This window comes from Manihot esculenta, chromosome 14, assembly GCF_001659605.2.
Source record: "Manihot esculenta cultivar AM560-2 chromosome 14, M.esculenta_v8, whole genome shotgun sequence".
Classification (NCBI taxonomy): domain Eukaryota; kingdom Viridiplantae; phylum Streptophyta; class Magnoliopsida; order Malpighiales; family Euphorbiaceae; genus Manihot; species Manihot esculenta.
In genome coordinates, this window is record NC_035174.2 from 4,977,867 (window position 1) to 4,992,449 (window position 14,583).

At 32.8% G+C, this 14,583-nt stretch overlaps 2 protein-coding genes across 3 annotated transcripts; one reads left to right on the top strand and one right to left on the bottom strand.

Annotated features, from left to right (window-relative positions):
* Positions 1-1,806: 1,806 nt before the first annotated feature.
* Positions 1,807-6,373, top strand: LOC110599926 (quinolinate synthase, chloroplastic). 2 transcript variants are annotated; one of them, XM_043950506.1, is made up of 7 exons: positions 1,807-2,655; positions 2,869-3,153; positions 3,592-3,810; positions 3,900-4,079; positions 4,716-5,225; positions 5,745-5,906; positions 5,997-6,373. In XM_043950506.1, exons 1-7 carry the CDS (start codon positions 1,909-1,911, stop codon positions 6,069-6,071), a joined length of 2,178 nt encoding a protein of 725 aa, XP_043806441.1. In that variant the 5' UTR covers positions 1,807-1,908; the 3' UTR covers positions 6,072-6,373. The 2 variants fall into 2 exon arrangements, with proteins under 2 accessions (XP_043806441.1, XP_043806442.1); XM_043950507.1 differs by lacking the exon at positions 5,997-6,373 and having other exon boundaries at positions 5,622-5,886.
* A 473-nt stretch (positions 6,374-6,846) lies between these two features.
* LOC110631288 (high-affinity nitrate transporter 3.1) lies at positions 6,847-8,115 on the bottom strand. The gene is made up of 2 exons (XM_021779057.2): positions 7,805-8,115; positions 6,847-7,572 (listed from the first exon to the last, which is right to left on the bottom strand). Exons 1-2 carry the CDS (start codon positions 7,935-7,937, stop codon positions 7,082-7,084), a joined length of 624 nt encoding a protein of 207 aa, XP_021634749.2. The 5' UTR covers positions 7,938-8,115; the 3' UTR covers positions 6,847-7,081.
* Positions 8,116-14,583: the final 6,468 nt, after the last annotated feature.

Consider the following 14,583-nt stretch of genomic DNA (forward strand, 5'->3'; position numbering starts at 1 on the left):
GCCGAATACTATAGAGTTCAAGCTTGGCTCGTTTACTAAACGAGCCTAAAAATTAAGCTCGAACTTGGCTCGTTTAGAAATCGAGTTGAGCTCGGTCGAGCTTTTATCGAATCGAATCTCGAATAGCTCACGAACGTTTTGGCTCATTTACACCCCTACCTTTGATACAATTGAATTTGAAGCCTCACAAAAATCCTCAGTTGCTGTCATCATCTCCTCCAAGCTATAATTGATCAATAAGTGCTATAACTAAAATTGATGCTTTACTCCTCATTTCTCGGTAAAAGAATTTAAATAAATAATTTTAAAATTATACAAAATTATTATTTTTTCTAAATAAAAATTTTTAATTAAAAAAAATAAATTCGTTCCTTCTTTTAAAATGCTTGATTGCAGAAAAGGAATAAAAATTGAAATTTTTGAAATCAAACAAAAAGTTGATGGTTATTTAACAAGGACACCTTTAATTGAGGGGTTGCCAAATTTCTAATAATAAAAAAAAGAATTTGAGCCTGAATAATTCCTCCTTTTTTTTTTTTCCAAGTAATTCTGACTATTGGAAGAAGGGAAAGGGCACAAATAGAGCAAGGAAGAAAAATTGGAATTGGATGTCTGCCCTCCATGAGTCTTGACTAGTTTGCCTCATCTCCACACACCACCACACAAGTTGCGACGAAACTTCAGCTTCAACAACAATTTTCCTTCTTCTTTCCATGAAGTTTAAAGTCGAGACAATTTAATCTTAAAAACAGTTGCAATATCAAAAATTTATTAATTTATTAATTGCATTATTTTTTATTAATAATGACAATAAAAAAACCTTAACTATTTCTATATGATCTCTAATATCATGTTGAGATGATTTTAGTTTTGAAAATGAAGATTTTATATCCTAAATTTTTCGTTTGAAAGAATTACTAAAAGATTTATGTATTTTCATAAGATTTATTAATTCATTTTTATTTTAATAATCGCTCAACTAAAATATTTTAATTTATTATAAAATTAAAGAATTATAAAAAAATTATGATTAATTTATTTTAATTTTAATTAAAAAAATTAAATAATATTAATATTTAAAATTATAAAAATTAAATAATATATATAATTAAAATTTTAATAACTAAATAATATAAATAATTCAAAATAATTAATATTTTTTTAATAAAAAAATTAAAAAAGTGCATTTTATCTCATATAAATATATTTTAATTGAGTGATTTTAAAATAGAAATAAATTAATTAATTTTATAGAAACATAATTTAATATTTTCATTTTATGCATTAATTAAGAATAATTTTTTAATTAAAAATAATTTTTTTTTTGAAATAGGGGTTGAGGGAGTCGAACCTTAGACCTCTCAAGGCTATAAGGATGCACTTTCCACCAGACTAAATCTCGGAATGCAATTAAAAATAATTTTTAAAACTATACTTTTAAATTTTTAAAAAATAAATATTTAATTTAATTTATAATCTTTATATAAAAATCAATTGATATTTTAATAATTTTATTGTTAATTTTTATAAATATACTTATTTAATTACTACGTGTAAATTTAGCTTAAATATGCTGTAACTTTTCAAGTATTAAATTTGTAATAATTGTCATTTATAAAATTTTTAAATGAAATGATTACAATTTTATAAAAATTAAGTGGTAAAAGTTAATGGGGGAAGAGTTATTGTGTAAACTAAATTATTTTAAACATTCGTATGAATAAAAAAAAATAGCGATGCTGAGTGGCGCGAACTTCATTTTCCAGGTACTGAGCACATCCGCTGCCCTATTTAAAAGGCCATTCTTCTCTTTTCTCCGCATCCATCCTTAACAACCATTCATTCAACATTTCTCACTCTGACACGTTCACTCACTTTTTACGCCGATCCCTCTCCCTCTGAACTTCCATGGAGTCCTCTGCAACCATCTCCATGAAAGCCTCTTCCTACTATGTTTATCGTTTCTCTGTCTCCCCAACCACTGCGCCCAACCGCAGCCACTTTTCCCACAAAACCCAATTTCCTTCTTTTTCCTTTAGGTCGCTCAATTGCGTCCACTCTGATTCCAAACCCATTTCTTCTCATAACCCTAACTTTTCTCGCATTTCATGCTCCGCTGTTGCTTTCTCTCCCTCACTTACCACTGATCTCGTGCCTGCTAAACTACAGCACCTGATAAACGAATTCCAGTCCCTGCCGGAAACAATCGACCGCGTGAAACGGGTCCTTCACTATGCCTCTGTTCTCCCTCCTTTTCCGGACTCTTCCCGGGTGGACTCCAACCGGGTCATGGGATGTACGGCCCGAGTATGGCTCGATGCCCAGTTAGATCACTATGGAAAGATGAGATTTTTAACTGACAGCGATTCGGAGATTACGCGAGGGTTTTGTGCTTGTTTGTTATCGGTGCTGGACGGGGCTGCACCTGAAGAGGTGTTGAGCGTGAAGACAGAGGATTTGGCGGCGCTGAACGTGGGGTTACCAGGCAGCGAAAGATCAAGAGTAAACACTTGGCATAATGTGTTGGTGAGTATGCAGAAGAGGACGAAGAAATTGGTGGCGGAAAGGGAAGGGAAGAAGCCTTTCGATCCATTTCCTTCATTGGTTATCACTTCAGAGGGTATACAGGCCAAGGGAAGCTACGCTGAAGCACAGGTTAGCTGTGAAGTCCTATAATTTGATTTCACTGTGATGGTCTTTCTTTAACGCTTTTAGCACCAAAAGTATTGTGCTCTTTGTTTGTAAAATTTAGTGGGAAACCATGTTTTAAACAATAGGAAGGTTTTTTACCCGACATTGTGGAACTTGGCAGTACTATTGTTTTCCATTTCATTTGCATTTACTAGAGCATTTTGGTCTCTCTCATAGGCAAGATATCTATTACCGGACGAGTCCAAGGTTCAAGAACTTGTCAACGTGCTAAAGGAGAAGAAAATTGGTGTTGTTGCTCACTTTTACATGGACCCTGAAGTTCAAGGCGTTTTAACTGCTGCACAAAAGCACTGGCCTCACATCCATGTATCTGATTCATTAGTCATGGCAGATAGTGCTGTCAACATGGCAAAAGCTGGATGCAAATTCATAACGGTCTTGGGTGTTGATTTTATGTCAGAAAATGTACGTGCAATTCTTGATCAAGCTGGATTTGGAGAGGTGGGCCATCCTTTATATTCGTGTTTTTTTTTTTAAACGTTTATGCTACTTGCCACATTCGGTAGAAGTGATAAATCCAGCAAAAATATGAAAAATATAAAGGCTAGCACTAGACATATTACATTATTAAGATCCCCTTTTCTGAAAGGCTAATAGCTATAATGATATAATGCTTCTTTGTCTTCTCTCTCTATCTCCATGTGCGTGCACGGTTTTCTTTTTGGGTTTTTCTTGACTCATTCTTACTAATTAAGGGATGTAATTTGTTTCGGACGGGCGATTCATATTCTAGAACTTCTAGCCTAGACGGAGAATGTTTCCACCTTTTCACTTTTGTGGATATTTTAAATGGAGCTCCAGCGATAGGATAAGTTAACTATACTGTTCCAAGTATCATGAAGCAGTCGTTAACTTTGTTTCACTGTGATTTAACTGCAGGTTGGTGTTTATAGGATGTCAAAAGAGCGCATTGGTTGTTCTTTGGCAGATGCTGCATCTAGCCCTGCTTACATGAATTATCTTGAAGCAGCTTCGAGGTCTCCAAATTCTTTGCATGTTGTCTACATAAATACTTCACTTGAGACAAAAGCTTATGCTCATGAGCTTGTGCCTACAATCACCTGTACTTCTTCTAACGTTGTGCAGACTATCCTGAAGGTTAGTAGTATTAGAATTGTCTCAAGTCAGCATATTGTGTGGCATGAAGCATCTAATTATGGGGTTCCCTTTTTTTTCATTACATGCAGGCTTTTACTCAAATTCCAGATTTAAATGTGTGGTATGGGCCTGATTCATACATGGGTGCCAATATTGCTAAACTGTTTCAACAAATGACAGCGATGACAGATGATGAAATTACTGAAGTACATCCAGCACATAATAGAGACACTATAAGAGCGTTGCTACCTCGTTTGCATTATTATCAGGTGAGCTCTCATTTTAGTTTTAGCTGCACTAGGGTGGAAATGTCGAATTAAATCTCTGTGTGGTTTATACAATATATGGTGCGTACTAATTAAATCACTGTGTGTGGTTTATACAATATATGGTGCGTACTATGGATATTATTGGGGAAGGAATGTATTTGTTCAATATGCCCACTGAAGACTGGTCTGGTGTTGTTTTGGTTATTGATTGTAGTACTATCTTCTGTTCATGTAGTTGTTTTGAAATATAGTAGAAGATGCAGCAACACAAGTGTAAAATTTTCTCAGATATTGAATGGAAAAGTCGGATTATATTTGTTACTACAGAGGCACTGCTGCTGAAAGGAAGCTTTTTGTCATTGAAATGCACAAGAATACATGTCTGGCAGAGAGATTTTGCAAAAGATGTTATGTCTTGTGCATTTATTTTGGTAACTTGCATGTGGGTAGGAAGAAATGCCTTTAGAATATTTGCTTTGGAAGTTGCTTCTTCAGTCCTTTCCTTTAAATATTGTCACCGCAAGCTTACAATTTTGAGGTCCAGGACATTTTAGATCTTATTTGTTTTCTCTGGGTTAATGCCCTCCTGCTATCTTGTTTTCTAAATTTCTTGATGATGTGCCTTTTTTCTTTCAGGATGGAACGTGTATTGTTCATCATCTTTTTGGGCAGGAAGTCGTGGATAGAATAAATGAGATGTATTGTGATGCATTCCTAACTGCTCACCTTGAGGTCCCTGGAGAAATGTTTTCTTTAGCAATGGAAGCAAAGAGGAGAGGAATGGGGGTAGTAGGTTCCACCCAAAACATATTAGATTTTATAAAGCAGAGAGTTCAAGAAGCACTAGATAGGAATGTGAATGATCAACTCCAATTTGTGTTAGGCACAGAATCAGGAATGATTACTTCAATTGTTGCAGCAGTTCAGCATCTGTTGGGTTCTGCAAAGTCTTCTGGGGGAGCAAAAATTAACGTTGAAATTGTCTTTCCGGTCTCATCAGACTCGATAACCAGAACATCAACAAATTCATCTCCTGATCAAGAATCAGTAGAAGCAGGGGACATTGTCTTACCTGTTGTACCTGGAGTTTCTAGCGGGGAGGGATGTTCTATTCATGGCGGCTGTGCTTCCTGTCCATACATGAAGGTTAGTATATTCTTCTTAGTCCACTTACTGCATAAATTTTGTTGATTGTCAATACAATCAAGTTTTCTATTTTTACATGCACCACGCTGACCTACTGGGAACATCTCTTACCTTCACTATAGGCAAGTATTCTGCCCTGCTGTTAGTAATCTTCATTGAAGATTACACTTGCGTGCAGCATGACATGACCTAATTTGTATTAATTTATACGTTAGTGTGCTAGAGTCTATCTCATATAATATTTGAAAAACTATAGTCCTGGGATATTTATCATTGCATGCCTTGACTGCATAATTATTGGAAGGGCCAATAGGCTTTGCAGTTCCATTCACACTCCAATTCTAAGAACTTGCTAGTTTGAAGCGTTGATTATTCCATTAACATTAGTCATTTTAGTTAACATTTGCTGAAGGAAGCAGGTTTGCCTCTTATTTAGAGTTATAACCATCATCCAAACTTCCTGAAAAAATTTATGCCTGGAATTTGGCCTCTAAGATGATGTTTGCTGTGATCTGCCAGATGAACTCTCTTAGTTCCCTTATAAAAGTTTGCCAGCACCTGCCTGATGAAAAAAATGCCATTGCCTCATACGAGGCTGAGCGATTTAAACATCAAACTCCCAGTGGAAAGTCAATTGCAGATGTTGGATGTCAACCTATACTGCATATGAGACACTTCCAGGTTAGCCTTTTAGAATCTTCATTCTATCAGATCATTTCGTAGTGCACATTTTCAGATCTGAGCTTGACTTTCTTTTGGTTCCATTTTCAGACTACAAAAGAATTGCCGGAGAAACTTGTTAATGATGTTCTTCACCTCAACACCAACGGGAAGACAATATCATAAAGCTGAAAATGTCTTCCTCGTCTCAGAAGTTGATGAGATGATAATTTATAGAGAAGCCAGACACGAAAGGGGTCCTAAATGCGAGAGAGTTCGCCCATAAGAGAAGATTTTTCACCTTAGCATGTGGTTCAATCTTTATTTTTTTAGCCACACTGCTTTTTTACTTTGTCAACAGTATAGTTTAGCATTAGATTGTCATCTTTTTCCTCTTTATAATCGAGAAATTTGTAACTCGATTGATATCATTTCTGTTAATTTTGATATTTAGAATAAAAGAATTTAAATATTGTTAACTTTAAAAATTATTTTAAAGGAATTAAAATAATGCATAATTGTATAAGAATGTAAATAAATATATTGTCTTGCAAAATAAGGATAGGAGCTGTTTAAAGGAAAGGAAGCAATTCATGATTGTGTTGTAACCATTTGTTGCATGTATATGGATTTTCCTCTTATGGCTAAACTTCACGTTAACAAACATTTTATTGGTTGCTGAACCTGAAGCTAATGAAATCATCAGTTTTCGTCTTCTGATCAGGAATACTGGAGCAATCTTTTCTTATGAGATTAAGCAGCACCACTTGGTGTTGATTGTTATAATATCTACTAAAATAATAAATTCATCCACGCATACGCATTCGTGGTTTTCTTTAATGGAGTCAATGAAATTATATTAAATTGAAGTAGGCATTTGTGGTGATCATTTCCTAATCAATGATACATCATAGTAAAATGAAATGGAAGTCAAGTCAATGAATCTGTTACAGCTCATTCCAAACTCTTTTTTTTTTTTTTTTGCCACTGAAACATAATTTGAGATACTTAGCATTAGAAAGCCTCTGCTTACATTATTTGAGAATGACCACCTTTACTACTATCAGCTGCAAATAATAACATTTTTCTTTGCCTCCAATCCAATTTTACAACTACTAAGTTTGCCAACCAATAACACAAAGTATAACTGAAACATATGCCATGCCACTCTTCAGTATGCGTCTACATTTTTGTCTTCACTTTCCTTGAGTCTTCTTGGCCTTTCTCTTTTCGTTCATGAAGAACCCAAACAAGGCCAAAACAGAGAAGGCACTGAAGCAAACTGAGGCAATATCAAGTGACGTATGACGGCCGGTGATCGCCTGAATATCAAACAGGTTGGTGGTTTTGTGAGCATCTGTGGTCTGACCATAAGCCACCACGTCTTCGTCAGAGTTGTAAGCATAGACGCGTATAAAGTACGTGGCAGTGGGCACGTCTCGCTCGATGGTCCATGTAAACGTTTGGTTCTTGCTGCCAGAAGTATATGGCCTGGAAACAATGGTGAATTGGCACGTCTTGTCCTTGGATAGGTTGTCCTCGGTTTTTCTCCAGGCGCGATCCGATTGGCTTACAGGCGCGTAACACAGCTTCACCTTGATGGTCTTGTAGGCTGAGTCAGTCCCAGCTGGGAACGTCTGGTTTACTCCCCAGGTTACAGTGATATTGTCCACACCAGCTTTATGAACTGCAAACAGAAGAGAGACAATTTCATCAAGTAAAAAAAAAAAAGCCTGAATCTGATAAACCCAATTTTAAAAATGTGCAAAATTTATATCTAGTGGATTAAAAAGATTAATTTTTCATCATGATAAGGTCAATTTTATGTAAAATAGAGAATTCAGATTGAAAAGGAAACAGATAACAAGCTTATATGTGTATGTGTGAGAGAGAGAGAGAAATGGAGGGAACTGAGTTACCTTGTCCTGCTTTTGGTGAAGCAGAGACCACAAGAGTTTTCCGGAGGGAAGAGAAGAGAATAAGTCCATGAGAGGAACAACATAAACAAGAGAGAAGAATTGAAATCAAGAGAAAAGCAGGTGTTGCTGCCATTGATACTTGAGCTGTAGAGCTTCTTTCAGACAAGAACAATATCCCCAAAAAAGCTTGAGAAGTTAAGAGTGAGAGATGATTATGGAAAATGGTGGAGCTTGGGCTGCCTTTTATACAATTCAAGGCCAAAACAGCTGCAGAAAAGATGGAGAAGGTCAACTGCCCAAGTTGCTTAGCGTGGGAGATTTAAAAAATTGAAGAGATTATAAAAGTAAAAACAAAATGGAAATGAAATGACCCTTAATCACATGGAAAAGATAGGGTTAAATGCGAAGTTGAGAAGAGGAAATCAGATCAGATGCGGCTGATGTTTAGTTAATTGAATGACCTTTAACGGGTGATGATTGTTGTTGATTTGTTTAATCCATTGTGATTTGTCCCCTAATGCATCTTAAAGAGTAAACAAAGAAGAAAGCAAAGCAAAGCAAAGTCAGAGAAGAAGCAGAGCTACATAATCGGACGAAAAGCTACGGATCCACTTATATTATATTGTACGGAAATACAAATGGCATAAAATTAAAAACTATCGTGCTTCAACTTCCAAGTGTGGAAGCCATGACAACTCTAATTCAGAAACTCATTAAATTTAATTAAATTTTTAATGTTTGAAATATGAATTGGATTTTATTTATTTTTCATATTTTACTTATAATAATGATTTATTTTTATTTTAAACAGACGCATGTTAACAATTATATAAAGTTTAAATACAAATAGAGCCTTCATTTTGGGTTTATTTATTATAAAAAATAAAGAATTATTATTGTTGAATTAAATAATAAAAATAACAGAAAAATACTTTCTACGTAAAATAATTATTTTTTAAAAAATTAAATTATTATTCTTTTTAATTAATAATGTTTGATTAAAATAAAATTTAAAAATTAAAATATTAAAAATTAAATTTTTTTATTAAATTTTTAAAAAATTAAAAAGCATTTGAAACGATTAAAAAAATATTTATTCATAATAAAAAATTATGAAAAAATTTAAGAAAATAATAAAATTATAAAATTAATGTTTAAACGTTGAATTTTTCTCCGAAAACTTTATTATAGACTTACAACTCCTGTCATATTTTTAAATGTCACTAAAAATATTCTTTTAAATGACTAGATGGAGAGCCTTATGAAAATTTTATACTATCCGAGAAGGTTCTATCAGGCGGAAACGCTCTTTAATGAAATTTTATCTTTAGCGGATCGTGACCAAGTGGAAATACTCTTTAATGAAATTTTATTTTTAGCTAGTAATAATTAAGAAACTACTTGTTTCGCTTGGTGGATCAGGAAAAAATTATAATATAAAAAATTATAAAAAAATTTTAAAAATTAATAAAATTATAAAATTGATTCCTAAATGATAAATTTTTCGCCATAAAACTTTATTACAGACTTGAAACCTTATCATACTTATAAAGGTTACTAAAAATATTCTCTTAAATAACTAGATGGCGGCTCATGATCAGCCTCATGAAAATTTTATATTTTCTAATGAGGTTCTACCACGTTAAAATGCTCTTTAATGAAACTTTACCTTTAGCTTATCGTGATCAATAAATTTTATCTTTAGTTGATTGTGATCAAGAAACTACCGGTTTTACTTAGTGGGTCAAGAAAAAATTATAATATAAAAAATTATAAAAAAATTTATAAAAATAATAAAATTATAAAATTGATGTCTAAACAATAAATTTTTTGCTTTGAACTTTATTACAGACTTGCAACTCTTGTCATGGTTTTAAAAATCACTAAAAATATTATCTTAAACGGCTAGATGGCGGCCATGTGGAAATACTCTTTAATGAAACTTTATCTTTAGCCGGTGTAACTAAGTAGAAACGTTTTTTAATGAAATTTTATCTTTAGCCAGTCGTGACAAAAAAAACTACTGGTTTGACTTGGTGAATTAGAAAAAAAATTATAATATAAAAAATTATGAAAAAATTATAATATAAAAAATTATAAAATTGATCCTAAACGATGAATTTTTTGTCTTGAACTTTATTACAGACTTGCAACTCTTATCATACTTTTAAAAGTTACTAAAAATATTCTCTTAAACGACTAGATGGCGACTCATGATCAGTCTGAAGAGGTTCTAACACGTGGAAACGCTATTTAATGAAACTTTATCTTTAGCCGGTCCTAACTAAGTGGAAACGCTCTTTAATGAAAATTTATCTTTAGTTGGTAGTGACAAAAAACCTATTGGTTTCGCTTGGTGGATCAAGAAAAAATTATAATATAAAAAATTTAAAAAATTATAAAATTATAAAATTGATTCGCCTTCAATTTTATTACAGACTTGTAACTCTTGTCATACTTTTAAAAATTACTAAAAATATTTTCTTAAACGACTAGATGGCGGCTCATGATCAGCTTAATTAAAATTTTATATTTTATGAGGAGGTTCTACTACGTGGAAACGCTTTTTAATGAAACTTTATCTTTAATCGGTCGAGATCAATAAACTACTGGTTTCGCTTGGTGGGTCAGGACTATTCGACTTATCAATTTATCCGTTAAGTTATTGGTGCGCTTTAAAATTTTCTTTTCGAAAGACTATTGTGTTTCTCCAGACATTCACAACAAAAATTAAGATAAATCTAAATTTATCATAAAATTCAAGATTAAATATTTTGCATCAGATTGTATTTTAAGAAATTATATTCCTATTATATTGTGGTTTGGAAACATGACAGATTCATTTTAAAATTAATACAAACCCAATGAAATTATATAAATCCTTTATAAATTTAATCGTTCAGAAATAAATAGTAAATAAGAGATGAATTTAATAAAGATGAATTATATCAAATAATCTAATCAGTATTAACATAAACAGTGATCAAGCTAACAGAGACATGCCTTTAGAATATAACAATTATAATCTTTATAAACAATTATATTTTTATTTTATATACGAATTCATAATTTTAAAAATAAAATATAAAATAAAGTGTCAAGTGCCATTTTTTATCCTTTAAACATTAATTTTATTTTAAAAGGCAAATTCAAAAATTTCTCAACAAACTTTTTCACCAACCAAATTTAATTGGTATAGTTGTTAAAAGTTTATAAATATAACGAATATGTGAGATTGAGATTATTTAATTTTATTAGCTATACTAAAAAATTATGAGATAAACTATCTATTCTATTAAATAAAAAAAATCTAGTGAATTTTTATTTTTGGCATATTTAATTATTATCACTCAAAACTATTTTTATTAAAGTAAAATAGGTTTAAAACCAGTTTCAATACTTGAATTAGTCTAAATTTGCATTATGGAGAATTAATTCCATTCAATATTTAAATTGAAATTGATTTAATTTATTTTTTTTAATTTATATTAAATTTATTTAAAAAAATAATGTGAAGCAAGAAATAGAAAATCAATCATGATAGGTCAAGTTAAAATGATATTAGAGGAGAACTAATGGTTTGTATAGATGTAATAAGTTGATTGTGAATGTGTTGAGTTTATCCTTAGGCAATTAACCTATTAATTAATTCACAGTTGACGACATTGCAATTTACAACCCTTTTACAAAGGGATTAGAACTTTGCTATTAAATTTGACTATTGGAGTATTGATGTCAAAAAAGGGATTTTTTTTAAAAAAAATTTAATTAAAAAATAATAGAGTTTAAAATATAATCTTTTTATTTATTGGGATTTTGAAGAAAAGACTGATTTAATTCGATTGATTAAGTTAAAATTGATTTAATTCGATGAATTAAGTTAAGTACTGCACGCGAGCTGATTTTTAGGGTTGGAATTGCTAGGACCGTGTGAGAGTGAATACAATGAATTCAAGTCTATAGGTTTTCAAAAATTTATATTTTTCTTTGTGTTATTATGAAAGAAATGAAATAAAAATTTTTTTTGTCAAAAAACCAAATAAATTAAACTACTAATAGACACGAGCGCTTTAGTTCTAGAGTCCATATGCGTCTTTATGGGCTAGGCTTGTGTTTTGAATTTAAATCCATTTACACTTCTGTTTTTGAATTCATTGTAGTTGGCTGGATGGACTGGGCTTGTATTTTGAATTGTTTTTGTAGCTGGTTCTTTTGGGCAGCCTGTCTCCAGTTCCGTTTTTGAATTCATTGTAGTCTGCTGGATGGACTGGGCTTGTATGTTGAATTGTTTTTGTTGTTGGTCCTTTTAGGCAGCCTGTCTCGTTTAGGCCTCGTTTTTATGAAGCAGGAAAATGCGAAAGTAAAGGCGGGCATCTTGACTCTTCCCCATGGTGGCCTTAAGCCGCAATGGAGTAGGATATTTTTGGTATCCTATTTGACGAAAATTTAATAAGTTAAATCGAATAGTTATAATCGGATTTCGAACGGATTCGATTTTAAAAAATAATATCCGTTGTAAGTTCAGATCGCGTTTTATTTATTTATAGAATATCGATTACCTACACCTGTTTATATAAATAATTAATTTAATATAAAAATATATATATTTTACAATAATATTTATAGTTTTTTTATATATTTGTTTTAAAAAATAAAATTTAAATATTTTTTAAAAATTTTAAATTTTTTAAATAAAAATTATTAATGAAAAATATTTTTTTATATAAATTATTAATTAAATATTCGAATTTTATTCGGATAATAATAATCGAATTTGAAATAAATTTAGATTTTTAATCGGGTTAAAGATAAAAATCGAATTTGAATTTGAATAATTAAATTTTCAGGGATATTCTATCCCTACTATTTGTTGAAGGTAATAGCTTAAGGAGTTATAAGGATGTGTTCATCCCTCTGGAGTAATAAGGTGATTGCCGTGTGCTAGAACATTGGAGTGATAAGGTGTATTTTTGTAAATATGTTTTACTTTGAATGTGTCTAAGTGGTTATGATTCTGCGAGTGATGAGTTTGATTGCCTAAGTTAGTTCAGTTATTTTCTCCTGTTTATTTGCTACTATGGTTGTTTTTCTACTTATTTAAAGCTGTGTAATTTAGCTCATTGATATACTGAGCTACATTCAATTATAATAAAATACATTTCTTTATAATATCCTTTTGGTATCAGAGCCTGAAAGAGCAAAAGTATCGCTCTTTTTTTCTTTTCTTTCTGTCCACTCACCATGGCTTCTTCTACCTTGAATGTAGCGAATTTCGTTACACTAAAGTTGAAACAAACCAATTACCAACTTTGGAGAGAACATGTGTTGAGTTTAGCTGAGAGTCAAGAATTATCCGATCATTTAGTGGCGGAATTTCCAGCAGATCAGAAATTCACTCCTCCTCCAACACCAATTCCAGAAAATTATCAACCACAGCAGTCAAATGAATTTAAGACATAGCAAAAGTCCGACCGATTGCTTCGAGGGTGGATCTACGGAACCCTTAGCGAAGAATCTCTGGGACTTGTCATTGGGCTAGAAACTGTGTGTGCTGTTTGGAGTGCATTAAAAGAGGGCTATGCACAAGATTCACAAGAAAGGGTATTTACCCTATGCCAACAGCTAACTTATTTTCGAAAAGATGAAAATAAAACAATCACAGAGCACTTACGCTTGTTTAAGGAGATTTGTGATAATCTGGCTGCAATCGGGAAGAAAGTTCCAGACGATGAAAAGATCTTCTGTCTTCTCACAAGTTTAGGTCCGCAATATGAGACCTTCACCACCACCATGCTCAAACCACCACGGCCAAGTTACAACGAGCTGGTTTCCCAATTAAAAAATCTGGATCAGAGGCGAAGTTGGTTCTCCAATCAGTCGGATTCTGCGCTTGACCAGATCGCGCATGTTGCCTTTTATGGTAATCAACAGAAACAAGCCAATTCCAGTTCGAATCGACGCAACAATTTCGATTCTCATGGACGGGGGTTTCAGGCCCAACAAACTCGAGGACAGGGTCAGAACAGAGGATCATACTCCTCTCAACGTCGCCCTCCACCACCTGGTCAGTGAAGAATGACTCCCGCTGAACGGGAACTTTATAAGGATGAAATTTGCCAATACTGTGGCAAAAAGGGGCATATAGCCAAAATCTGCTGGTGGATATCTAAAGCACAACGTGAAGATCCTCCACAAGCCCTTGCAGCTCTCACGCTTAACAATGGAGTCGTGGAAACGGACTGGGTAGCTGATTCGGGCGCGTCTGATCACATGACAGGTAACAAACTTCTTCTAAAAAATATTGATAAGTATGATGGACCTGATTCGATTATGATAGGGGATGGTACCTTCCTGCCAATTGATGGTGTAGGTACAACCTGTTTAAATCAAAAATATAATTTGCCTATCTCTAATGTGTTATCTGTTCCTGATTTAAAACAGAACTTGTTATCCATTAGCCAACTGACTGATGAATATCCTGTAAACTGTGAATTCTCTACCGTGTCTGTTAATGTAAAGGATCGGGAAACGGGACAGGTGCTCTTAACAGGACCAAGGAGGCGTAATTTGTATACGTTGTCTGGAGTACCTACAGCTTATTTCTCGAATCGGTTTAGGACTGGTACCACTGAGATTTGACATCAACGATTAGGACACCCACAAGCTTCTGCAGTTTCAGTTTTATTTAATAAAAATCTAGTTGATGTAAAAGGTTCATTGCAATCTAAGTTTTTGTGTGATAGTTGCCAGTTAGGCAAATTGAGTAAGTTTCCTTTTAA